The 24,307-nt window shown below is 33.5% G+C and overlaps 1 protein-coding gene and 1 non-coding gene across 2 annotated transcripts; one reads left to right on the top strand and one right to left on the bottom strand.

The window, feature by feature from the left end:
• Positions 1–312: 312 nt before the first annotated feature.
• Positions 313–21,596, bottom strand: LOC144967060 (NADP-dependent malic enzyme-like). Its single transcript, XM_078903864.1, has 14 exons — positions 21,155–21,596; positions 19,300–19,423; positions 18,152–18,337; positions 16,646–16,743; positions 15,092–15,167; positions 13,809–13,970; positions 11,816–11,919; positions 10,066–10,175; positions 8,941–9,038; positions 7,778–7,891; positions 6,395–6,500; positions 5,579–5,721; positions 4,235–4,405; positions 313–1,694 (listed from the first exon to the last, which is right to left on the bottom strand). Exons 1-14 carry the CDS (start codon positions 21,214–21,216, stop codon positions 1,452–1,454), a joined length of 1,797 nt encoding a protein of 598 aa, XP_078759990.1. The 5' UTR covers positions 21,217–21,596; the 3' UTR covers positions 313–1,451.
• A 94-nt stretch (positions 21,597–21,690) lies between these two features.
• Trnak-cuu (transfer RNA lysine (anticodon CUU)) lies at positions 21,691–21,763 on the top strand. Its single transcript has one exon. It is a non-coding gene; the product is annotated as a tRNA-Lys (tRNA).
• Positions 21,764–24,307: the final 2,544 nt, after the last annotated feature.

Here is a 24,307-nt window from a genome sequence, read left to right as displayed (position 1 = left end):
TTATATAAAATTATTATTCTGCCTTCATGACAGTGTATATATATATATATATATATATATATATATATATATATATATATATATATATATATATATATATATAGGGCAAGTTTCATTCTGATGCTGATTATTTATTAAACATTTTGTAATATAATGATGACAAGTGTGACGATGCACTTTGAATGGAAAGTGGATTCTTTCATTACATACTTCATGTACAAAACTGCTATTGCCAGTCACATATGCTAAAAAAAAATAAAAAAATTATAAATTATAGATTTCTTAAAGTTTAAAGTTATTTCCAGTTTAAAGTTTTTTTGTTTTTTAAAAATTTCTACTTGTTAAGTAATGGATATATTATATATAATATTCAACATTAAGCGTGAGGATTTCATTACAACAAAATAATGGAACTATTGTCGAACTTGCCATATGAAAGACTAAATAAGTTTCACAAACTTTTACATTTTCTGCCATATATACCAAGTTGGTCTAAAAATATCAAAGCATCCAAACATTTTTTTGTTTGTTTGTTGCTTTAGGTCTCTTCCAACACAAGTGAGGTTATATGAGAGACCGCTGAAACAAAAAAACAAGCAATCTAACAAAAATAGTACAAATGTAAATCAAAATCATAACCTAAAGATATCATAAGCTAAATTATAAATAACCAAAAACAAACAGGCAGAAGATTTACAGAAAAAAAAATATCCCCTGTCAAAAAAAAAATCACAAACCAAAGAAGCAGGATAGGCTAGTAAAGAGAAGAAGAAACGACATCACTATCGGATCGTACACCCATGCGAACATCATAGGTATATGATTCAAGGGTGATGCTCCCATCCAACCACCAACCATCCAAACATTATCTTTATATCTCTTAGCAATTAAGATGGGTAATGGCAAGGAGGTGTTCCGACGCAACATTTGTCAGAAATCAATTATACAACGCTATTATAATTAAATAAAACAAAATTAATCATGAGATCTTGAATCGTGATATTCGGAAAATAATTATTTCATTAAAATGCGTCTATTTTATATTTAAAAAAATACAATATACTAGTTGTCAAAATAATGCAAACTTTATTTTTAAAATTTCATATTAAATGCATTATATTTAATTAAAATGCGTCCAATTTATATTTAAAAAAATATAATAAACTAGTTGTCAAAATAATGCAAAATTTATTTTTAAAATTTCATATTAAATGCATCCTATAAAAGCCTTATGGCTCTATCAAAAATTTTCAATGGGGAAATAACAAAACAACAACACCCGTCCCCCTGAAAAAACAAAACAAAATATAAGAACAAAAAAAACAAAAACAACAAACATTATCAAAATCGAGTGAGCAGTATAATCTAAGCTTGTCTTTCTAACTAAATATGAAATATTTGGAATTTATTTAAAAAATCATCAGCCTCTTCTATCTAATCTAAGAAACTCCTCATTCACCCTTTGGCCAATTCCAAGTCACGGGTTCAAAGCTTTCGTAATTGGTGCGGTACATGAGGGAACGTATAAAAGCTTTCTTGTCTTTTGGTTCAGGATATGTTGACGCCAGATCCTCTCTGTAAACATATTCTGCAAGGTCTGCTGCTATGGCCAGTGAAATGTCCTGAATTTGTTCCAGTGGTGGATACACTCTGCCCTCGGCCAAATGTTCGTCGGTCACAAGCTCAGATAAGCACTGAAAATAAAATTTTTAAAAATTGAGCTTTATATAGCGCAATATCCACTAAATGTGCTCAAAGCGCTTTACAAGGGGTCCCTGGTCAACACCAACATTTAACATGTAGGACGGGACATGACGCCTATTAGGCGATATTACAATTTTTCGGACAAAGACAACTGTTAACGGCCAGGTACTCATTTTGCACCTGAGTACGGTGAGAGAAAGTGAGTAAAGAGCCTTTTCCAAGGACTCAACTATGCGCTGAGCACGAGGCTCGAACCCAGGACCTTCCGATCCAAAAGCGAGTGTCATACCACTAGAGCACATAGCCGCACAAGATCAAGATGACATTGATAACCAAAGTTACCGATGCAGTTGAATGTGTATACACTGTGTGTCAGTGACAGAAAAAAATCAACTGCCACTTGGTTCAAGGCACCCAAAATTGATACTAAGCTGTTAGAAGCTGTGGACTAAAAAAAAGTAATAAATAAAAAATGAATGTAACAACTTAAAATAAAAATCTGGTTTTTAAGGAATGGTATTTATGTTTTGCTGAAGAAGGGTTTTGAGTCCGAACCGTTAACCCCTGTTTGGTATTTTGTTCTTTTTTGAAGTTGTAATATTCATTTGGTTTCAAAAATGGAATGGATGACTCATCATCAGGATTAAACTCACAATACTATGTTTTGAATTTTCAAGCTAGATTTCTTCCTTTTTTCTCTGATTATCAAACATTATCTTTCAAGACATTTTAATTTTAAAATGCTAAATTGAGCCTCTGTGCAAACCTGTTACATCTCTTCAAGTATTAAATCAATATTAATAATAATAATAAAAAAGCGATAAAAAAATCTTGGTCAAAATTGTCATTTATTTACTTAAAAAACATTAAATATTGAAAAGTTGCAAATTTAAATTGTTTTAAACTGGTCCTAAATCAAAATATTACTTGTGTTTATAAACTGGCCCTAAATCAAAATATTACTTGTGTTTATAAACTGGCCCTAAATCAAAATATTACTTGTGTTTATAAACTGGCCCTAAATCAAAATATTACTTGTGTTTATAAACTGGCCCTAAATCAAAATATTACTTGGGTTTAAAAGAATTGTCCTTCAGAGCCATCACAAACAACAGGAAATAATACATTCAGCATATACAATACATAACACCACACTAAAGAAAGTGAGCAAGGTGAACTTATGTTTGTTTTTTGTTTTTAAGGGTTTTACGCGGCTTGCAACACGTTTAGGTTATCAGCGCCAGTAAAAAGAAAGAAAATGGGATAGTAAAAAGTTCTAGAATTACAATTAAAGCAGCCAAGAAAAAGTAAGACATAGGGGAACTGGGAACAAATAGGGATCAGATGTAGATTCCAAGAGCATACCACCAATGTACTTAGTTTGAGATCACCTATAAGTCTCATCCGGACACAAGCACAAAATCCAACAAAGAGGAACACACTCAAATGCTTACATTATACATTCAACATAACAAATATAATAATACATAACAGAGAGATGAATTACAAGGAAAAAAAAATATCTCCCAAAACAATAACTATGCATTTGACTGTTTCCCTCCCAGCCAGGACTCCGACCAGGGCCAGGAAAAACCCAAGTAAACCCCATCCAAGACAAAGACAGAAAGCTTGTTGGATAAGGTATAAGGGGATAGAAAACACAGTATGTACCTCCCTGCCCGCTATGGGAGGTCAGGATCCCCACCCAGCACTACAAATCAGAAATGCATAAATGACAGTCAAATTTATTAATCAAAATGACAAAGAAAAAACCCCAACAAAACAGAATTAGATCTTAAATTGATACAACAGAGAAGAAAGCGTGAAAGAAAAAGTGACAATATTTTGCAATGACCAAAACAACCAAGTGAAATCACCTCTGGGTAATATAAAACAAAAGTTTATGGTTCCTCACTTGTTTTTGTTCATACCATCAAGATTGAGACAGTTGAATAGTCTGACATCTTCAATGAAAGAAAAATGCTGTGGTCTATGGAATCTTCAAAATTGAAGATACAAACAAACAAAAAAGGAAGAAGAAGAAGAAGGGCCGAAGTTTATTTTTTCTATAGCATTAAATCGACATAGCAATTACTTGCTACCATCTGGATAGGGGCTAGTAAAAAAATCATAAAGTATTTTTTGCCAGATCTAACAAGCCCATCTACCCAATTACTAAAAGTCTCGACTTCACCTTGAATCAATAATGGCTCCTTTTCCACGTGAAATGAGTGCTCTACAAACTGAGCTATCGGGAGCTCTCTGGTTTGAAACTAAGACAAATATAAAACTCGAAAGGGAATGAGATTAGCGGAAGAGTAGCGTCCTTTGATTGGGAGTCACGAGCGGAAAAGTTATTAGAGAGAGAACGTCATGTTGGTTGTGCGGCATGAGACACTTTACCGAAAGCGAGGACGAGAGAGACGCATGCGCAAAACCATTTTGACGTTCTCTCTGTAAGGTGACGTCCAATCAAGGGACGCTACTCTTCCGCTAATCTCATTCCCTATACACATTTTCTATCACCTACCCTTGCAGACCGTAAAAATATTTTCTCTGGTACGTGTCTGACACCACAGGTAATAATTCCAAGTGCCACACCAGGAAAGATGTAAGCATTGTTGCCCTGTCCAGGATGGTAGGTCTTTCCATTCATGGTGTGGGATGGGAACGGACTACCACTGGCAAACACACATCGACCCTTAATGAAGATAAAGTTTTATTACAAAATATAATGTCACAGTTGCTGTCCCATCATTACTAAATGCATTATAGAATCATTTCTAAACAGTCTGCTTTATCTAAGTCATTGTTACAGTCATCAGTACTAGAAATTGAGCTTTTATATAGCGCAATATCCACTAAATGTGCTCAAAGCGCTTTACAAGGGGTCCCTGGCCAACAGCAACATTTAACATTTAGGACAGGACATGTCGCCTGTTAGTCGATGTTATAATTTTTTTCGGACAGAGACAACACTGTTAATGGCCAGGTACTCATTTTACACCCGAGTACGGTGAGAGAATGTGAATAAAGAGCCTTCACCAAGGACTCAACTATGTGCCGAGCGAGGCTCGAACCCAGGACCTTCCGATCTGAAAGCAAGTGTCATACCACAAGACCACATAGCTGCACATACTAAATACATTGTGCATAATACAATCATTTCAATACCTTCGGTTAGATCTACAAAAACAAAGCTTTAATTTCGAAATTTGTCCATGATAGAGTTGTTTGATACGACTTACTTACTTAGGCCGCCCCTTGGGGCGCCCAACATGAGCCACAAGTCTTCGCCATTCTGTCCTGTCCTCCATAAGCGTATGCAGCCCCCTGGTGTTGTCCATTCCTGTGTCATCTAGCAGACAGTCAATGTAAGTCTTATTCTGCCTGCCTCTGCTTCTGGTTCTCTCAGGTGGTTCCCATCGCACAAGACTGCTTGCAATCTCCTCCTTGTGTCTCCAGCAGTGCCCCGCACGTCTCGGTCTTCTCTTTTGAATGTTCGAGGTCACTGGGGGGAGGTCACTGTAGAGCTCTTCATTTGATATGTGCTCTTTCCAGCTTACATTGAAGGCCATTTTGATACTAATGAAAACACATCCAAATGCTTTCACTACAATTTGATCAAACCTTTCAATCCAAAGGGCATGGCTACTCTATTGAATCACGTCTTCTTCTCGAGCCCCCTCCCCCTCCCCCTACCCCTTCCCTCCTTTCCATTCAATTGGAGACAGTATGTAAAATTCACAGATCTATTTTCTGTCAATAAATGTAGTTAGCACTGACTAATAATACCTTAAAATGCTGCAAACAAACCATAAAAAAAAATAAAAAAAATAAAAAGATGAAAAAAAATGTGACAACAGCTACATACCTCTGTATGAGTATAGGCTTCCTCAGCAGTGCATTCTGCCATGGAGGTAGGATTACTCAGGGCAAATATAATGGGTTTATCGTTGTGCTTTGCCATGCTCTTTAAGATGTTTTCATTGAATGCACCAGGCACAGCTGCCGCTCCTATCGGGTTAGATTTACAAAATACAATCAAAAGAATCATAATAATATATCAGTATTAACAAAAATGTATGACAAAACACATTGATCTATTATAACCTTTTAGGGGAAAAATGCTTAAAATTAAGCCTGAAGGGAAATCATGAATTTTAAGTTAAATTGATATAGGAGCTGATCAAATAAGTAAACAGAAGTAGTAATAAGGAAAAAAAAATAGAATGAATGAATGAATGAATGAATGAATATGGCTGCACGGTCTCTATGGGCGCTTGCCGTGAATGTGTGTGTGTGTGTTACTTTGAGTGTGTCAAGTCTGTTTCTAGTATCCAGTTAGTAATTTGTTTCCATAAATTTTTGTCCAGGGCAAGTGTTCTAAGATTTTGAAGATCATCATATGTGTTAAGGTGCTGAGGCAATTGGAAGTTTCCCTGGGTTGTTGAAATCAGTTCTTCGGTTGTCGGTTGTTGTTTCGAAATATGACCTTCTTCTAAAATAAACAGAACTCTGTCTCTGATTAAGTTTCATGTTTGGACAAGGTTGGAAAGCAGGAACATAAAAGGTAAAAGCAGATATTAAAGGGAATAGATAAGACCCCATTATTAACACAAACCGTCATCTTTTTGAAGTCTAAAACGACAGGTACGGTATGAATAATGCACAAATACAAAACACAAACCTATGAGACAAGAAGGTTTTAGCTCGTCTACAATGTCTTCAAGACTCTTCATATTCTTGAATTCTTTGGCATAAGCAGCTTTATGTCCTGTCACATTCTCTCTTCCCTTAATAAAAGAAGGATGAGAATTAAATCACTCGTGAAAGAGAGAGAGAGAGAGAGAGAGAGAGAGAGAGAGAGAGAGAGAGAGAGAGAGAGAGAGAGAGAGAGAGAGAGAGAGAGAAAGAGAGAAAGAGCGAGAGTGAGAGAGAGAGAGAGAAAATAAGTAGGAGTGAAATATCTGTTCAATGTTATAGTTATCATATAACGTTATAACAAGTGTAACTAAATGACAAATTGCCATATTTATGGACAATAAAGATCTATTATTATCATTATAATTTTTATCATTACTTAAACAAAATAATTTTGACTGTACAGAAGTTTACATTTGATAAATCAAATTTGATTTTCCAAATGTGACATATTGTACCTATCTGGTATTATATTGGAATAAACGACATGAAAAAAAAAAGACATTATAGTCGATATGATCAGAATGAAGACATTTTAGTTCTTTGAAGTTGAAGAAACAAAAAACACTCTCTTTCCTGAATGTAGGAATTTATTGTTATTCAAATTATATATATTTAGGTCAAAATTCAGTTTTAAGTGTCCTGCTTTGTTTCTGCTTTGTCTGGCACTTTCATACAAACTTCTTTAAATCTCTATGTGACGTGGAATGGTTCCTTTTGTGACAACAGCAACACAGAGAGCTCAGGCTCCTTAATTTAACAATTAATTAAAAATCAGATTTCAAAACCTTCAGTGTAGAATGTTTATTCACTCACAGGTCAGGAAAATATTGAATTATCTTTCTGGGCTCTAAAATGAGTCCCATAAGTAAATTACAAAGAAAGCCATGCACCATCATATAACACCACATCAGTGTCACATATGACCCAATTATTCTTTTGAAGTCTTAACATCAGAGAGAAATTACATTTGCATGGAATTCAAGCTGAGATTGAATTTCTTATAATTCCTATATATTATACTGATTAAAAAAGTTGGTTGTATATAAAGACCTAATCGTCATTTTAATAAAGAGCACTAAAAATATCAATCATGTTTGAGTCTATTACTGTTATTGTTACTATTCTTTAGTAAAAACATTAATAAGAGGGCTGTCACAGAAGTAAGGTAAGTAAGCTCATAACTCAAAAAGTTGTGAATGGAATTGAATGAAACTTGCAGTATAAACTTTGACATCATTAATTTATTTCTTAAGGTTGTCGCCGTTCCAATCGATGCATTTCCTCCATCGTGACATCGTATCTATATCATTCTTACGCTCCTTTAACATATCAAAACAATATTATGGAAATAACATTGGAAATTTACCTTAGTCACAAGTCCTCGTGAATCAACCAGCCAGATTTTCGAGATTGCCTCTTCTTGTGAAGCACCCTCTTCAACCATGGCGAGAGATAAAAGGTCAGCAATACCCACAGCGGCCTGGATTTATATAGTCGGAAACAAAATCTCCTTTTAAAAATGACATGACAAGCGGACATATTATAAATTTGATTTTCCATTATCTTATCTTATGTGACTATGTGGTATTGTGGTATGACACTCGCTTTCGGATTGGAAGGTCCTGGTTTCGAGCCTTGCTCAGAGCATAGTCAAATTCTTGGAAAAGGCTCTTTACACATATTCTCTCAACCTACTCAGAGGCATAAAATGACTACCTGGCCATTAACAGCGCTGTTTCTGTCTGAAAAAAAATTGCAATATTGCCTAACAGGCATCATGTCTCATTCTACATGTTAAGTGTTGCTGTTGGCTAGGGACCCCTTGTAAAACGCTTTGAGCATGTTTAGTGAATTTTGTGCTTTATAAAAGCTCAAGTCTAGAAAAAAAAAAAAATAAGGGATACATATCCAATTTTCTATTTAGCAACAATTACATTGAAAAACAATATTTTATTACAAAATATCTGAAAATTACGATAACCATTAAAAAATTACACTTGAGGTTACTTTGAGTGGATAGTGAAAATGAAATCACGAGATAGAGAACACTGTTGAGGAGTGCTTTATTGTCTCTAAAAAAAAAAGAAGCCATTGACTTGCACTCTTCAGCCAAATACTAACGAAAGAGTGAAAATGGAGAGGCTTCGTATGGGAACAAAACAGACAATGGATGTTTCGGGTACAAACCCTTCGTCAGCGCAACAATACACAAATTAACGTGGAGTACAGACGATACAAGTTATTTTGCATTATATCTTATTCGTTTTCCACATTAATTTGTGTATTGTTGCGCTGACGAAGGGTTTGTACCCAAAACGTCCATTGTCTGTTTTGTTCCCATACGAAGCCTCTCCATTTTCACTCTTTCGTTAGTATTTTACGATCACCAACTTCAGTCAGCCCCTACCGTTTTCTGCTCTTCAGCCAAAATGCTTTATAAATTATAAGTATTTATCCATCAATGTAACAATAAGAGAACTGTTTAGAATTCATGATTTTAAAATAAGTCTAAAAGCAATAAAAACCTACCTCCCCTGCTCCAAGGAAGAGGTATACGTTGTCAACAAGTTTCTTCCCCGTGATTCGCAAACTGGCAAATACTCCAGCAGCAGCCACGGCAGCCGTTCCTGTAAGTTTAGTCAGAATATCGTAATGTATGAAAATTTGGCATCATTTTTTTTTTTCAAAAATATTTTTAAAGAAAATAATTCTACTTTATGGCTCATTGTTTTGATGTTTTCATTTGCTTAAAAAAAATATCTTATCTAAAATTAAGAAAAACTTTACCCATATTAAGCGCTTAGAGTCTGGTGTCTCAGAGTTATAGTGCTATATAAGTTTTCAGCATTATTATTATTATTATTATTATTATTATTATTATTATTATTATTATTATTATATTGCTCACTTTGTGGCGCTACACGGTGTTAGACACTCTTGAGAAAAATTTCCCATGAAGATGAATAAAGGAAGTTTATCTATCCTTTGTATTTATTTTTCACAACACGCATGTCACAATTGATACCTATCATAAGTCTAGTGGATCTATCAAACAATGTATAAAAATTTGGCATCATTCTTTTTTTCAAAAATATCTTTAAAGAAAATAAATCTAACTTGTGGCTTATTGTTTTGATGTTTTCATTTGCTTTAAAAAAAAAAATATTATCTAAAATTAATAGAAACTTTACCCATATTGCCCACTTTGTGGCGCTATACGGTGTTAAACACTCTTGAGAAAAATTTCCCATGGAGATGAACAAAGGAAGTTTATCTATCCTTTGAATTTATTTTTCATAACATGCATGTCACAATGGGCATGATCTATATTAACTTTCCATGTGCTCAAGGTCATTGGTCACATTGCAAAATGTACTAAAAGTGACCCACTTAGTGAAAAGTGTTCACAGCTTTTGAAATATCTTACATCACGATTGGTCGTTTGGTTCAGGTTGACACATGGGTATGTTTATAATTTTTGTAAACAAAGCAGAGTGTTTACATTTGTTAAGAAATATCCAATCGTTCGACAGCAACAAATCATGTGATTGATGACCTAGTTGGACGAAAACATGAATATAGATCACTCCCATTGATGCCTATCATAAGTCTAATGGCTAGTGGATCTATTAAACAATTGTCTAAGTTATGTACCTTGAATGTCGTCGTTAAACGTGCAATATTGATCTCTGTACTTTTCCAAAAATCTGAAAGCGTTGTGGTTGCCAAAGTCTTCAAATTGGACAAGACAGGTGGAACCAAATCTGGATGAATATATCATATTTGAGAAGAGAAACAGTGTTCAGTTTTTAAGGGTTTTACGGCGCTTGCAACACATTAAGGTTATATCAGCGCCAGTAAAAAGGAAGAAAATGGATAATAAAAAGTTCTAGAATTACAATTAAAGCACCCAAGAAAAAGTAGGGGAACTGGTAACAGATAGGGATCAGATGTAGATTCCAAGAGCATACCACCAATGTACTTAGTTTGAGATCACCTATAAGTCTCATCTGGACACAAGAACAAAATCCAACAAAGAGGAATACACTCAAATGCTTACAATATACATTCAAAATAACAAATATAATAATACATAACAGAAAGATGATTTACAAGGAAAAATATATTATCTCCCAAAACAAAAACTATGCATTTGACTGTTTCCCTCCCAGCCAGGACTCGGGCCAGGGGCAGGAACAGATAGATAAGTCTTGGCAAAAATAAATAAACATGTCACTGCCATCAGATTGGTGATAAATGCAATTAAGGTGAGAAACTCAAATCCTCTTCGTCCTCCTCCTCCCCCTATAAATATTATTTTCTTCTCTTGTACATCATATATTCAGACTGAGATGAAGATAGTATCACTGTGAAATATATAATCAAAAACAATTGAAACATGACAATATAAAAAAAATAAAAATAAAAAATGAGTTTTATATAGTGCAATATCCACTAAATGTGCTCAAAGCACTTTACAAGGGGTCCCTGGTCAACAGCAACATTTACCATGTAGGACAGGACATAACGCCTGTTAGGCGATATTACAATTTTTCGGACAAAGACAACGCTGTTAACGGCCAGGTACTCATTTTACACCTGAGTACGGTGAGAGAATGTGAGTAAAGAGCCTTTTCCAAGGACTCAACTATGCGCCGAGCGCGAGGCTCGAACCCAGGACCTTCCGATCCGAAAGCAAGTGTCATACCACTAGACCACATAGCCGCACAATATAAAGCTGTAGATGATACAATTCTACTTGTCATTGATATCTTTTTGAAATCCATCAATTATTCTTAAAATAAAAGAGAAATATCATTTCTTCAGTCTTTATTATCAATCATGTTGAATAATGATATTGACAAAGTGTGTATATGTACTGATGTATAAGATGATGTACTAGAATACTATATGTACTGATGTATAAGATGATGTACTAGAATACTATGATGTACTGATGTATAAGATGATGTACTAGAATACTAAGATGTACTGATGTATAAGATGATGTACTAGAATATGATGATGTACTGATGTATAAGATGATGTACTAGAATATGATGATGTACTGATGTATAAGATGATGTACTAGAATACGATGATGTACTGATGTATAAGATGATGTACTAGAATACGATGATGTACTGATGTATAAGATGATCCACTGATGTATAAGATGATGTACTGATGTATAAAATGATGTACTAGAATACAATGATGTACTGATGTATAAGATGATGTACTAGAATACGATGATGTACTGGAATAAGTTAAGTTTATGATATGGTCAACATAGCACCAACTCAAAATATTCTACAATAGAAATGCTATTTATTCATTCTTTCTTTCATTACTCATTTTTCAAAAAAATCTGAAAATATGTATATCATATAATGAACATTACCTGCGTACTACTGCAGACATAAATTCGTCAATGAATTCATCATAAGCAGGTCCAGTAACTCTGTTTTCTTGTAGTCCAATGTATAAGGGATCCTCATGGAGTTCCTGACAAAATGGATATACATTTGTGATTGTCAATCCTCATCTATAAGTCTATGCTATAAGTGCCTTAATGATCAAGCACCGTTGTATATTACTGAATTTTTAGAAACTTATAAGCCAACGAGTAGTCTACGTTCTGCACTAGATTCTACAAAATTAATTGTTTCAAATAAATATAAATCTCAATTTTATGGTTGCAGATCGTTCAGCCACGTCAGACCTTCCATCTGGAACTCTCTTCCTAAAAGAATAAGAGACGCGAAGTCCTTATCAATATTTAAATCAAAGTTAAAACACCATCTCTTTGTTAAAACACATCTTGATTAATGCATCTTTGTAATTTGACCTCAATATGAATGTTAATTTAGTTTATGTTATTATATCATTATTTTATATTATTTCCGTCAGTGACATAGCATGTGGATGTATTATAACATATTTTGTATTAATGACTCTATGTTTAGTTATTACATTGTTGTATAATGATAATATTATGTTGATGTAGTATGTATAATATTTCATTTGTATAATAATGTCACTGTATTATTGTTTCGCACATTGAGAATCACCCAGTGATGAAAATGCGCGTTATAAATGTCATGTATTATTATTATCTATTTGAGAAGTAAACTATAGTTCATTCCAGGGCCTGTGCCCACAAAATATCACAAACACCTCTAAAACGATGAAATGTGGTGCCATGATTTCTTGTATGCAGGCTTATATTTTTATTGACATAATAAATTTCAAAATATGAGAGGCAAAGACTAAACGTTTTCATCACAAGGGTGAATTCCTTTAATATTTTCAGCATTTGTAATACAGTCTGGCTTTAACAGTAGATTTGCCATTCAAGCCGATTGTGATTAAAGACAAGTGAGTGGTAAAAATTTATTTCAAATAAAACACAGCCAAATCTGATTGTAATGTGAAATACTCCTCTCCGATATTGGATGTTTGCAGCTATACAGAATCATTAATCGTTACTGATTGTATATCATTACATATAGAGTTGTTATATGATATTGCTCTAAGGGACCATTCTTCCCTAGATTTATAATAATCCACAACACAATTATACTTATACAACCATATTTCATCACTAAAATTAGAGATAATGACCGCAATCTTAAACCTAGTAAACACGCATTTTTGTAACATCGACACATGTTGTAAAATGATTTTAAAAGTTAAATGGCATAAATAATGTAAATTGTTTGAAAACACTTTTAAATAGAATCAATTTCAGTAAACAGTCCATTCAAGAGGGTTGTAGTATACTTATTGTTGAGTAAAACATTAAAGTGCCAACCCATTTCAGACCTTCCATTTTTAACATACTAATAAGAAGAAAAATCCACTAGCTGATGCTAAATGTCAATGGTGCTCCAAGTCAATTTGCTTCAACATTACACCTAATTAATGATGTCTGTACTGATAAACTGATCTTATCAAAAACTTGTTAATAAACCTTTAGCATTTATATACACATACCGCAATATCGCCTCAACGTGCTCACAGCGCTTTAAAAGGGTCCCCTAGCCAACAGCAATACTTAACATGTAAAATGAGACATGATGCCTGTAAGGAAATATTACAATTTTTTTCAATAGAACAACCCTGTTAATAGCTGGGCAATCATTTTACATCCGAGTAAGGTGAGAGAATGTGAGTAAAGAGCCTTTTCCAAGGACTCAACTTTGAGCTTCTAAGAACAGGACTCTAACCCAGGACCTCCTGGTCGAAAGGCAAGTGTTATACCACAAGACTGTTAAGCACCACAAAATAAAAACCCCTCTACTGATATAGCATGGCTGTTATAAAGGCACAACTAAACAGAAATCAATTTTTTTAAGGACCTCATTATAGTCTTTAAAATATAGTTGACCTACCTTATTATTTGTCCCAACATCCAACAATATAGGGAGGCAATTGGCTGGGTCAATACCACCAAGAGCTGTGTACAGAGATAGTTTTCCAACAGGAATACCCATCCCATAGGCTCCCAAATCACCCAAGCCTAAGATTCTTTCACCATCCGTAACCACTATGGCCTAGAGGAAAAAAATATCTTTAATGTTTACCTCAATCAAATAAGAACTTGAAGTAGCTTTGGTATATAATGTACACTATAATTCAGCTTCTTGAAATAACAAGGTCGGTATGATTGAGGAATTAAACTATTTCATAAAATGTTTTAGACTTTTATTTACTAATTACTATTTACTAATGGAAGAATGTTATGAAAATAATAAATCACAGTCTAGAATTTTTTGTTTTGGAGAACATACGTGTCAGTGCATGATGTAATCAGTCGAAAGGTGAAAATTTTGGATTTGCATTTTTTTGTGTGTGCATTTTCTGAAAGAATATGCTCCCCAGAGCATTTTAATCTTTATTGGAAGTAAATCGGGTGATTTTTAATGACATTATGGTGAGATGTATTGGAAAGGTATCCAGCAACTTTTCTCAAATTTCATACTTTTTCAACTTAACGAGCTGTAAAATAATATTTAGAACTGAAATTAAGCTTTGATATTTCCTGAAGATGTACAAAAATGGTTGATTTAATCATTTATGATAAGAAATCATTTCTGATTTAAAAAATGACCTTCTAACTAAACTTGGCAGTATCTCAGTTCAAATCTTTTTACTTTCCGACTGATTATGTCATTCACTGTAACATATCTCCTTCAAGGAGTCCTATTTGTTTTTCTCTCCTAATAACTTAATTTTACATCTTTTAGTTCTCTGATCACATTTTCAGACATGTAAATGGGCCTCATCTGTTGCATGACTGTATTATTACCAATTCTCACAATACAACTTATCCATAACAGAAATGTCAAACTCAATGCGAAAAAAAGAGTAAGATAGCTCGTCAAAAGACAGTAAGATCGATAGTACAAGCTGAAAACGTAAAACAGCAGTCCGGTCTCTTTTTATATAATTATAATAATTTCTAGCCCTTATGGAATGAAAGAGTTAATTCTATTGTTTTCATAATATTTACAAAATATATTATTTAATCAATAAATGTGTTGATGTTCATACCATGAACCAAACTGAGAATTGTTTACCTCACATGAATTGCCTTTTATTTGGACAATAAAGATTATTATCATTATTAATATTATTATTATTATTATTAATAGTCTTTGAAAAAATGACACACCTTCACATTACTTTCCGGCCAGTTGCACAGTATTTCATAAATATGACCTTTGTCGTTGATGGAAATGAATAAACCTCTGGGAATAAAGAAATAGCAGTCTATTACATTCTACATCCATATCAAATTCTTATTTAAAAAAAAAAACTTTTGTAAGATGACATCAATAATGAAAGTAAGAATGGGCTTCAAAACTAAATATATATAAATCTGCACTAATATAAAACTGTACACTAAGTAAATAGTTTGTTCTATCTCAACTTTCCCCTATCATTTTTGTGGGGCTTTAGTACAATCATTTTATTGTTATGCAGAATATGTCTGATTATGCTTTATTGTTTTTATCTTATATTTTTGGTTGTTTTAGTTTTGGTTTTATTATTAATATTGTGTATTAATACACAATGCTTGTTTGTATGTTTGTCAGATTGGTCTTTAAATTGTTTCTTTGTGCAAGTAATGATTATCTTCGATCAAATTAATGACCTCAGTATAGCAGAAATAGTAAGACTAGAAGTTATTAGTAAATAGTGATAGTCTTTGTGCCCAAAGGGTATGGTATAATATAAAAAAATTGAGCGTTATATAGCGCAATATCCACTAAATGGGCTCAATGCGCTTTACAAGGGGTCCCTGGTCAACAGCAACATTTAACATGTAGGACGGGACATGCTGCCTGTTAGGCGATATTACGGACAAAGACACTGCTGTTAACGACCAGATACTCATTTTACACCTGAGTACGGTGAGAGAATGTGAGTAAAGAGCCTTTTCCAAGGACTCAACTATGCGCCAAGCGCGAGGCTCGAATCCAGGACCTTCTGATCCGAAAGCAAGTGTCATACCACTAGACCACATAGCCGCACATACTGGTATTGTGTATAAACCATGAGTGTTTAATAAATAACAATGGCAGTCAAACATACACAAGTTCCTGCATTCAATTGTGTTTGTTTGTTGCTTTAGGTCTCTTCCAACACAATTGAGGTTATATGAGAGACCGCTGAAACAAAAAAACAAGCAATCTAACAAAAATAGTACAAATGTAAATCAAAATCATAACCTTAAGATATCATAAGCTAAATTATAAATAACCAAGAACAAACAGGCAGAAGATTTACAGAAAAAAAATATCCCTGTCAAAAATACAATCACAAACCAAAGAAGCAGGATAGGCTAGTAAAGAGAAGAAGAAACGACATCACTATCGGATCGTACACCCATGCGAACATCATAGGTATATGATTCAAGGGTGATGCTCCCATCCAACCACCCGCCATCCAATTGTGTGATCCATTTTAAAAATATTCTTTTTGATAACAGTCAAGTCAATTTGAGTTCCTCAAAGTAGAATTTCTGCAGAACTTGTTAATTTTATCAGAAATTTGGTAACAAAGCTAAAGAAAGGAACAAAAAAAAAACCCTAAAAAAAAACCCACAAAAAATAAAAAAAAAACCAAACCCTTATCAGGTGTTGACTTCAAAAGGGGATTTACTTCAACTCAGTTGACCTCTGTTGATTGCATGCATGTACCTGAAATTGGATAATAATTTTACCTTGGTCGGCGAAATGTTATTCCATATTGCTGACAGGCAAGACCAACAGTAGGAGTGTAGACAATGGGCATCATAAGGTTGACATTATCACACAGCACCTGAAAAAATATAATAATACAATAAAAGAAAAATATGACTTTTGTAAGTGTTGAAAAAGGCTTGAGTATGGCCATATCTAAAAGTAAAAAGTTATTTAACTTCAATAATAATAATAACAATAATAATAATAATAATAATAATAATAATAATAATAATAATAATAATAATAATAATAATAATAATAATTATTATAATAATAATTATAATACAATCTTTATTGTCCAAAAAAATTGGTAATTTGTCATTTGGTTCACAATGTTTGCAATCAAAAATATAATACATAGATAGATAGACAAAATGCATTAATAAAATAATAATATGTAAACATCCAAATGATAAATGATATAAACATCAAAATGAACATAACAGTTTCGAAAAAACCCATACAAACTCTCTCTTACTCACACACTACCTTCATACACCCCTACATAAAAGCAAGGGAGTTTTGCAAGAATGAATCCTCAATGCATATGTCTTAATCTAATTGATCTGTCTAGAAAATCAACAAGTACCTCAACAAAGATAATGGAAAAGAATTTGCATCGATATGTTATGTTCAATTTAAATCACGACCCTAACACCAAAATATCACAACCTCAATATATATACAATTTTTGACCTTATATTATAAAAAAAAAATCCTCAACAAATGAACAATTATTATTTGAAAATAATATCAACTGGTTTGAATTTTTAAAAAATATTCTTTCATACTTAAAAATATCTCTCTAAAATTATTTGTCTTATTTAACCCTTTCCTTACAAGCCATTTTCAGAATTTTCCCCAAAATTTCACATGCACCCAACACAAAAATAGTTTTTTCTTACTCAAACAGGAGAACAACAAAAACATTCTATACATAACATTGATCAGCAAAATGAACTCTACAACACAGTGTCACGTTTTTATAGCTATAATAAAACATTTGTCTTTAAAGTGTGTGATTTATAAAAGAAATATGAATGATAAAATGCGGCTATGTGGTCTAGTGGTATGACACTCGCTTTCGGATCAGAAGGTCCTGGGTTTGAGCCTCGCTCTCGGCGCATAGTTGAGTCCTTGGAAAAGGCTCTTTACTCACATTCTCTCACCGTACTCAGGTGTAAAATGAGTACCTGGCCGTTAACAGCGGTGTCTTTGTACGAAAAATTGTAATATCGCCTAACAGGCGTCATGTCCCGTCCTTCATGTTAAATGTTGCTGTTGGCCAAGGACCTCTTGTAAAGCGCTTTGAGCACATTTAGTGGATATTGCGCTATATAAAGCTCAATTTTAATTATTAAAAAAAAAAATTTAATAAAAGAACTGGTTGCATCGTAACAAATGTGACGATTTTCCAATAGGTGGTAAGGAGAGGGTTAAGTCAAAATGTGAAATAAAAGGAGACAAAGACATTTACTTCTTACCTTATAGAAGAGCTTTTCATTCCTGTCTTGCAAAGACATAAGGTATATGAATCGATCCAGATCATTGGTCCTCCTGTGAAAGTTGGCCATGACTCGAACGGTCTGTTCCTCCAGTGTCCGTATAGCGGGTGGAATAAGACCATGGATACCCATGATTTGTCTTTCTTTCAGAGTGAAAGCTGTACCCTGGAAAGAATTATTTACACTTTAAATGAGCGTAAAGTAAGATAAATTGGGTGAGAAATGCTTTAATAAAACTCTAAACAGAACCTCCACAAATACAACCATTCAACGAGCATCTTTGTTTTGTTTTTATGGGTTTTATAGTGCTGCAATGCATTTAAGTCATATCAGCACCATTAAAAAGGAAGAAAATGGAATAGTCAAAAAAGAATTTGAGAGTTAAAATCAAAATGCTCAAGAAAATTAAGACAAAAGGGATTTGGGTTCAAATAGGGAACAGATCTTCCGGATAGCTCAGTTGGTAGAGCACTCGCTTCAAACGCAAAGGGACCGAGATCGATCCCGGATGTAGTCCAGATTATTTTCTGACATAATTGCATAAAACTTGTGCAGAGGTTCTGAGTTTGGTTTGCAATGTTCCACATAAGGTTCCTATGAGTTTTCTGAGAAGACCATTTCCATCGGCGACTTTGTTCGCAAATCCCTCCATGTGTTTTTGAAATATTGTAATAATTAATAAATAATAGATAAATCTAAGAATTCTAAAAACAATTGGTGCCATTGTCAAAAGGTTTTAAATGGTCTTTGTGTCCATAATTGGCCTAGGAATTAGTACTATTTTATGTTATGTTTATTTGAACCACAACTCTCATTTTCCTATTATGGAAATGTGTCTCTAAAAGATGTTTCCCTTAAAGAGCAACAAATGGATTTTCTCAGCCCACATCAGCGTGATATTATTTTCACTGTGATAGTTTGAAAGCGGACATTTTTCCTTTCATAAGTAAACCATTCTAAATTGAAGGAAGATCTTGCAATTTAAAAAAAAGTGAAATTTCATCTGGACTTGACCCCAGGGTTAAGTTGTGTCTTTGGGAGCTTCACTTTACTGCTTCTTTCTTTAAAAAATGGAAAAATAAGATGATGACTACCTTATTTTAGAATGAAAAATGCCAATACGTTACTTTGTTTAATTGCGGGTTCCGAAGAATATCAATGCCTCTGACGCGAGAAGTGCAGACAAGTTCTCTTTTTTCTTCATCACTTTTTGTTGACCCAAATCTTGACAGAAGTGCTACAGCTCCTGGTCTGAAAAAATAATAATAAAGAAATAGCGCCATTTTCATTAATCATCTTTTAAAGAGGGCAAAATATATATCGTCTCATATGTCTATAATTTTTTCAATAAAATAAAATTATGGCTATATTGTCCGTTGTGGGCGACGTGTACTTATTTGGAATTATGTTTACCTAGGATGTGGATCATGATAGATTTCGTAATGTGGATGATGCCTTAAGGACTCTGCTGACTTTTGTCTAGGTATGTCAGGAAAAATCCACAGGCAATGTTCACATGTTACAATTATAAATAGACAGTAAAAAGCATAATTAATGAAATTATCTTTTACGGTGGCAATCTTTTAAGGCTGTGATTATTCGGACTCGGACTCGAGTCTGAATAGTTTTCCGTGGCTATTCGGACTCAAACTTCACTGAACATGTGTAATCAACAAGTTATTCGGGACAGTTCCTGCGGCAGTATATATTTTTTTGTTTTTGTTTTTGATTGTGTATGTGTATGTATGTGTGTCTTTAAAAAAAAAAATTAGAACAAAATCTATTGTCATTGCTAAATCATGCTCGGTATTGCTCAGAAATGTTTGCCCTGACACTGATTGCACCGATTTTCATAAGTTTCCTGTTGTGGCCACTTATAATAATAATAATAATAATAATAATAATAATAATAATAATAATAATAATAATAATAATAATAATAATAATAATAATAAACAAATACTATTACTACTACTATTACTACTACTACTACTACCACTACTACTACTACTAATAGTAATATTAGTAAGAAGAAGAAGAAGAAGAAGAAGAAGAAGAAGAAGAAGAAGAAGAAGAAGAAGAAGAAGAAGAAGAAGAAGAAGAAGAAGAAGAAGAAGAAGAAGAAGAAGAAGAAGAGGAGGAAGAAGAAGAAGATTTTATAAAAATAAAACTTTAAAAAAAAAAGACAAACTGATTCAAATAAAGTTAAAAAACAAACAGAAGTAATAAAAAAATGATATTAAGAAAAAAGTTAACCCCACTGGGGATTTGAACCCAAGACCTTCCAGTTCAGAGTCAAACAGCTTAACCAACTACGCCTCAGATTCACTTGACTTGTGGAGATATTTTATCATGTCTACTTAGAAGAACTAAAAAAAATAAATTGGAATGCTACTTTTATATTGTTATTTTAATTGCCAGTTGCATATTAGAAGAAGAAAATAACAAGACATACACATGTTTGTTAATTGAGGTTATTATGCTAGGTGTCTCTCTATCAGTGCGATATTTAGTCACTTCAATTTATTTTAATTTATTGACAAGTACCTACATAAAATTGATGCAAATGAATATAGCAATAAGGCTATGTGTATGGTAGCTACCAATACGTAGGCCTAATCAATTGAATTTAAAAGTAAAGAGTTAAAACCCTTTAAGTTAATTTAAAGGAACAAAAGTCAAAGTAACGGTATGAAAACCCTTTCCCACAACTTTTCGCGATGCCCAAATAAAATCAGGACAAGGGAGGCCTTCCGAAAGCTCCTACATCCCCAGTACTCTTTTTTTTTAAGTAGGGGGTTTGGGAGGGGGGAAACTTTTCGCAGGCATATCGTCAAGAGTCCGAATAGGGGGACTATTCAGTATCGAGTCCGAATTGCCACTTCGTTCATTTAAATCATGTGATGTGGATCAGATGAATGAAAATGAAAGCGTCTTTTTCAATATTTTATTAAATTCATTGCAGAAACCAAAATCACTCACTGTTTCAAAAGAGGACGAGATACAGTCTTGGGTAATAGGAACACGGCTTTGCTGCCTGCCATCGTTGTTGGACTCTGTGGTGTGCAAATTACTGGAGCAATAAAGAAACCGTTATATTTTTTAAATAGAGTGAATGTAAGATGTCAATTGTGACTGTGACGGTTACAGTTACCTTTTTGTCTTGCTCAATTGAAGTTGAAGAAAAGTATTTGAGACTTATTAAAGTTAAAATTAGGGGCCTAAAATTAAAATTAAAGAGGACCTTGACCTAGAGCCAAGTAGCGCGGACAATATTAAACCCAAACTCAAACTGTGTCAGACTGTGCAACTAAGCAAAAATTATAATTGTAAACAAAACGTTCCCTTCCTGTAACTGCAGAGCACACTCAATCCGTCCATCAACACATCATTGTTCAATGAAAACAATGGCCTTGCACTACCTATGTCCTCAAGTGAGAGGTCAAGAACATAAAACTTAGGACATGCGCGGTAAATGGAATTTGATTATATACTTTAAAAGCCCATCAAATGTAACAGCCCGGCTAGCTCAGTCGGTAGAGCATGAGACTCTTAATCTCAGGGTCGTGGGTTCGAGCCCCACGTTGGGCGATTTTTTTTTTTCTCTCTGCGTTCTCATCAGAATCTGGTATTTCACACTGCGGTGTTTTTTTCTTTCTTTTTTCTTTTTTTCTTTTTTTTTTCTTATATTAAATTTAGTTCATTTTTTTTTCTATTTCCCTGTGAATATTCTGAGGACACTATTTCATAATTCAAAAATAGAGAATGAAATAAAAATATTGCTGCTTGAATCTAAAAATATAGTCAATAATAGGAAATGGAATCGAAACTTCATCGAAGATGGATAATGTGGAAGTTTCGTGTCTCCCCTTTATCGACAAAACACGATGATTGAAACACTAACATTGGATGCTAGATGTGAGATTGTCTCATTCATCTTGTAAAGAACCGAAAATCCTCACGTTTTAAAAAAACTTTGGTTAAGTTGAAGCTTTCATTTCACATTCTATTTTATTAAGATAATAATAATAATAATAATAATAATAATAATAATAATAATAATAATAATAATAATAATAATAATAATAATAATAATAATAATAATAATAATAATAATAATAATAATAATAATAAATAATAATAATAATAATAATGATAATAAGTAATCCTTCAGAGCCACCGGCCCATGGAGCCGGAGTTTATCCCAGTTTCTATAGCGTTGACAATAGCAATTGCTTGCTACCCTTTGGATAGGACACAAGTCTATCGCAAAGTATTTTCCGTCAAATCTATCAGACCCAGCTACCCAATCACGGCTGGGTGGACAGGGGGGGGGGGGGGGGGGGGGGGGGGGGGGGGGGGGGATCAGAAAAAAATCTCGCCCTCACTCGAGATCGATCCCGAGTGAGGGCGAGATTTTTTTCTGATCTCCCCCCCCCCCCCTGTCCACCCAGCCATGATTGGGTAGCTGGGTCTGATAGATTTGACGGAAAATACTTTGCGATAGACTTGTCTACCAATTAAGCTGTCGGGACCCCAAATAATAATAATAATAATAATAATAATAATAATAATAATAATAATAATAATAATAATAATAATAATAATAATAATAATGATGATGATGATGATGATGATGATGATGATGATGATGATGATGATAATAATAATAAAATGATGCTGATGATGATGATGATGATGATGATGATGATGATGATGATGATGATGATGATGATGATGATAATAATAATAATAATAATAATAATCATAATAATAACGATCACGACGAAGATGATGATGATGATGATGATGATGATGATGATGATGATGATGATGATGATGATGATGATAATGGTGTTGATGATGATGATGATGATGATGATGATGATGATGATGATGATGATGATGTGATGTTGAATTTGACCTAGTAATGTATGTATGTTTCAAGTAAAATGAAAGAAATATGAGAAATCAGGGAATGTAATCTCATTTTTCTTAGAAAACCTAATGCAATTGTAAACTATTACTGAGTCGTTTCCCTTGATTTATTTCAAGTTTAATCACGATGACGTCTCCATCCATTGATGGTTAAGATTCTCAGGTTAATCATCCTTTTTTTTTTTTTTCTTCCACTGTTTTCAGATTAAACAAAGTCGGTTGTATTTTATAAATTCAGACACAAGCACACAAATGCATACCTTCTATCAACCAATCAAATAGCTAGCATTCCTGGGTTGCTTTTTTTTTTTTTTTTTTGGTTTGTTTTTATTTATTAGTTTATTTATCTATTTTTTTTAAAATGTTTTTTTTTTGTCCTCCCATTGTTGTGAGGGAGGTCATTTGCTGTGGCCTTTTATTCTCCTATATTGTCTGTTTCCCAACTTGCCCTCTGTCTTGGGATGAGATTATTGATTTTGTTCTGGTCCTGGCCGGAGCCCTTGGCTGGGAGGGCAACTGTCAAATGCATTTTTATCGTGGAAAATGGTATTTTTCCATATTTGGACACCGTCTCTCTTTTACATATTTAATTTTTAATATATGATTTGTAATCATTTGAGTGTATTCCTCTTAGTCTGAGTGGGATCTTGTACTTATGTCTGGATAAGATTTTCAGGCGATCTCAAAGTAATTAGACTGTGCCCTTGAAATCTATACCCGTACACCTATTTGAACCATTCCCTTTTGTCTTACTCTTTTCTGTGTGCTTTTAATTGTAAGTTTAGAATTTTATTAGGTTATCCAGTTATCTTCCATTTTACTTGCGCTGATCCAAATGTGTCGCAAGCACCGCAAAACCATTACAAAAAAAATAAAAAAAATTCTAGTGTTCTTCAAAGTTTGTTTCCTCGACAAGATTTTCTAAAAGCTCGAATCTATTTCGTAAGTAGATGCTAAATGTGAGGTGGTCAATTTTGTTTTCACTACGTCCTTTAGGTGATATTCATGTTGTTTCGTGGATATTTTTATGGGGAAAGACAATCACCAATTCGTTACATGCGCAGAAATCGACGAAAGGTTCACCAAAGGGCCCGGCAAGTGCACTTTGGAAGTGATATAGGCGGAGTTTTATGTATATGTATATATATATATATATATATATATATATATATATATATATATATATATATATATATA

Source organism: Berghia stephanieae, chromosome 3 (genome assembly GCF_034508935.2).
Source record: "Berghia stephanieae isolate SIO BIC M18660-M18661 chromosome 3, UCSD_Bste_1.3, whole genome shotgun sequence".
In the NCBI taxonomy this organism is placed as follows: Eukaryota; Metazoa; Mollusca; class Gastropoda; order Nudibranchia; family Aeolidiidae; genus Berghia; species Berghia stephanieae.
The sequence above is the reverse complement of the archived record's forward strand: the minus strand, read 5'-3'. Positions and strand labels throughout refer to the sequence as shown.